Consider the following 3,767-nt stretch of genomic DNA (forward strand, 5'->3'; position numbering starts at 1 on the left):
TAGGTATTCTCCAAGCTGGCAGCTGAGGAAACTGACTTCCTGGATGATCCCGAAGACACAGCCTCTATCCCCAAATTCGGCAACTCTTCAACTCCATATGAAGAAGTTCATGAATTCTACGCTTTCTGGATGTCATTTTCTACAAATAAAAGTAAGTTTTGATGTTATTATATAGGTACTTTAAGCAAAGCCATGAAAGTCTCTCTCATTCAGTTCACCCCTGTTTAATTTTTGTGTGAATAATTAAAATATCTTGACTGTTTTAGATGGAGAGGAGATACTTTCATTTCTTAAAAATCAAATAGTCTGAACAATGGGAAAATATAAAAAAATGTCCAAGTAGAAGTAAATTCTAATGGGGATAAGTTCTTTTACTAACCCAGAAAGTTAAAACAAAATGAATGACAAGTGATAAATACAAGATACGTGCGAAAAGCATAATAACTGTCCTTGCAGTTGGGTAAAAAATAGCTCTAATCAACATAGAAAAATTAAAAAAGCTGCCATTATCATGAAAATTCAATATCTCAAAAATGGCTGAACCAATTTTTATGAAACTAGCTAAATATGTATATAAAATAAATATTTGAAGCCATTATTGAAATCTAAACCTGTGAAGCAAAAGCTCTCTCGTTCTGAGAGGAGGCCTGTGCCCATGTATGATGATGATTATGATGATTATTGAAATTTAAAAATTCCATTTCAGGTTTTGTATGGCTTGACCAATATGAGATACAGCAGGGTGACAACCGTAGGGTGATCAAACTGATGGAGAAGGAAAACAACAAGATCCGTCAGAAAGCAAGGAAAGAACGGAATGAGGAGATACGGAGGCTGGTCAGCTTCGTAAGGAGGAAGGACAAGAGAGTCATCGAGCACACCCGGCAACTGCAAGAGAAGGCTGAAGAGAATAAAAAAAAGGTCTGTTTTTCTAGTTTTGGTTTGGTTTAATTTTAAACAACTTTTAGAACGCCAAAATGAAGGTATGTACAAAAATCTTCTCTATGCCTCTGACAACAATAACTAGTAGTGTCCTTTCTTCCATGTGTGGTGGCGAACTATCAAAGTAAATGATTGTAGTTTATCCTGAACAATATTGAAGCTATTAAAGATAGTTTGAGTTGCTCCACAGTTACAAGCTCCCTTCTTTAAAGCAAAATAGTTATGTATGACAGCCAACTAATTAATATCATAATCATACAAAAAAGTTTGTGAGTATGTGTGTGTGTGTGTGTGTGTTTGTGTTTATTACTCCTTCAATCTAAAACGGCTGGACAGATCTGAATGAAATTTGGAATTTAGATAGCTGGACATCTGAAATAACACATCATAAGACTACTTTTTATCCCAATACTCCCACAGGGTCAGGATAAAATGTCGAAATCGCATCCGCTAGGTATGAAGTCATAAAAATTGGCACTGTTGTTTATAATGCAAAGTCAATAAAGACTACAATGCAATTTTTGGAAATTCCTACAGGAATTAAGTAAAATCCCTGAAAATTAAATTCAATTGCAGGATCTAATGATTTACGCGTGCGAATCCGCAGGTAAACACTAGTTTATTATAATATTTTAATCTTACTTTCAGGCAGAGCAATTAAGACGGGAAAGAATCATACAAAGACAGAAGGAAATTGAAGAGGCAAAGAAACAAGAAGGCGAAAGCTCCTTCATGCAGAGTGAAGACTACCAGAAGAAGCTTAGTGAGATTGAGTCCTTGTTGGCCGAGGAGTTTGGCCTCTCTTCTGATGATGATACTATCAGCGAAGGCGGGATGGAAAGCAGCAATGAAGAGAGCTCCAAGACTGAAGAGGTAGGAATTAATCATGACTATCATGAGCCTATAAATATAATAAATATGAACTTAAATACAAATTTAAGCACCCAACTAGTACCAAGTTAAGTACTTACAAGCTTGTAAAAAATTTATGTAGTGTGACAAATTTTGGCTTGGAGATTGCATCCCTTTCCATTACATATGAGACATCTAGACTTCTATCTGCTTTTAAATAATGCATTATATTTTTTTAAACACTGAAACTGATATGAAAATGTTGATAGATAAACTAGAGATAATGTGCAATAGTAAAACCTCTACAGCTTGATTAGAAAAAAAACACCTTTCTCTCTGAATCTGTCAATAAAAAACCAAAAAGTCATTTCATTTTACTGACAACTTCATAAATTACAGGCCAGCGAAGCATCAAAAGCAACAGCCAAACCTTCAAAATCAAAAGCAGGTATCAAAAACCTGTACTGCTCAGCATGCAACAAACTATTTAAAAACGTCAAGTCATTCGAAAACCATGAGAACAGCAAGAAACACAAAGAAAATGTCTCCAACATGGTGTTGGAGGACAATGTTGTGATATCAGACAATGACGAGCAAGAAAATATTGTTGAAATGGAGCCTGCTATAGAAGTCATGAAGGGCAAAGTCAATGGGTTGACTGAAGATGAGGGGGATCACCCAAACTCCACGTCTGATATTGAAGATCATGACATCAGAGAGACGCTAAGTGATGATTCTGATAAAGTACAGGTTAGTACCTTTGTAGGATTTGAGTTCAGTGATTGTGACTGCTATATTATGTCCAGTTTACTATGAAACTTTACAAACTAATGATTATTCAAATTCGTTAATTTACGCAACTTTACAATTTGTGTGGTAAAGGTGTAAAAAAAATGTTTCTTGATATCTTGCTTTTGTTTGTTATACCAGGACAAAGTTAAGTGTTTATGCGTTGATTCTATTCTCCCCTCATTATTTTGTATTTCGTTTACAGGCTCTGCCAAAAAGTCATAAAAAAAAGAAGAACAAGAAAAAATCCTTCATACCAATGCCAGAGAGTGAGGGCAACGACAGCCACGACGAAATGAGCTTCAACGAAATAGAAGGCCCTGCGCGCAGCCGGAAAGCCAAGAAATTCAACATGCTCAAGAGCCAGATACAGGCTAAGAAGGAGGCAAATCTCAAAAAGGGATCGCAGTCGCAAACATCTACTGAAAATCTCTATGAAGTCTCCAGCACAACCCCCACAGATGACGCATTAGGAGAAGCCGCCTTGCCCCACGACAAACCTGCACTACACAAAATGCAAAGAAATGTAAAGCCTAAGAAACAAATGGAACGTAAACCAGTACGGCCTAGAACTACGGAAACTGAAGATTCAAGCACAGCACTCAATTTACGGTGTGCAGTGTGTGAAACAGACTTTCCGTCTAAGAATAGATTGTTCGAGCACTTAAAAAAGACGGGACACTCTGTACCCCTCCCGCAAACTAGTTTCACTCAAACTAAAAAAGGGAAGAGGTCTAATAGGTAAATGTGCAATCAATTTAGATAGGATGGAAAGTATTAATAATTAATGCATTGGAAATCATTGTGATTTATTTAACTCTCTAAAAGTGACTATCAATCTACATATTTATTAAATTAAAACTATGATCACTGTCATTAAATTTAAATATGCATCAATACAGTTGTTTTATTTGAGGTACTGGGTTTTTTGGTTTGCATTAATACTTCTAAAATAACATTGTACTTATATGTAACACATTTCCTTTAGCTACAAAATCTACACAGACATTAAACATTCAGTAAAACTACATTTTATTTTGTGTTTGCACTAAAGTTAGTCAACAAAAAATCCATATCCAAGACAACATTGGAAACATAACATTTGTAACCCTTTTAAAACTAAAGCACATTTTTCTTACAAAATGTAAATATAACATACACATTCATACAGGTGTAAAACATAC

General features: G+C 35.4%; 1 protein-coding gene across 1 annotated transcript in view; it reads left to right on the plus strand.

Moving 5' to 3' along the window:
* The window catches only part of LOC141436068 (dnaJ homolog subfamily C member 21), a 5,013-nt gene extending 1,533 nt beyond the window's left edge, over positions 1–3,480 (plus strand). The window contains exons 3-7 of the mRNA XM_074098910.1: positions 4–151; positions 707–921; positions 1,591–1,815; positions 2,194–2,544; positions 2,789–3,480. Coding sequence (XP_073955011.1) covers positions 4–151; positions 707–921; positions 1,591–1,815; positions 2,194–2,544; positions 2,789–3,328 — 1,479 coding nt within the window. The 3' untranslated portion in view covers positions 3,329–3,480. The remainder of the gene's footprint in view (positions 1–3; positions 152–706; positions 922–1,590; positions 1,816–2,193; positions 2,545–2,788) is intronic.
* Positions 3,481–3,767: the final 287 nt, after the last annotated feature.

Source organism: Choristoneura fumiferana, chromosome 16 (assembly GCF_025370935.1).
Source record: "Choristoneura fumiferana chromosome 16, NRCan_CFum_1, whole genome shotgun sequence".
Lineage (NCBI taxonomy): Eukaryota > Metazoa > Arthropoda > Insecta > Lepidoptera > Tortricidae > Choristoneura > Choristoneura fumiferana.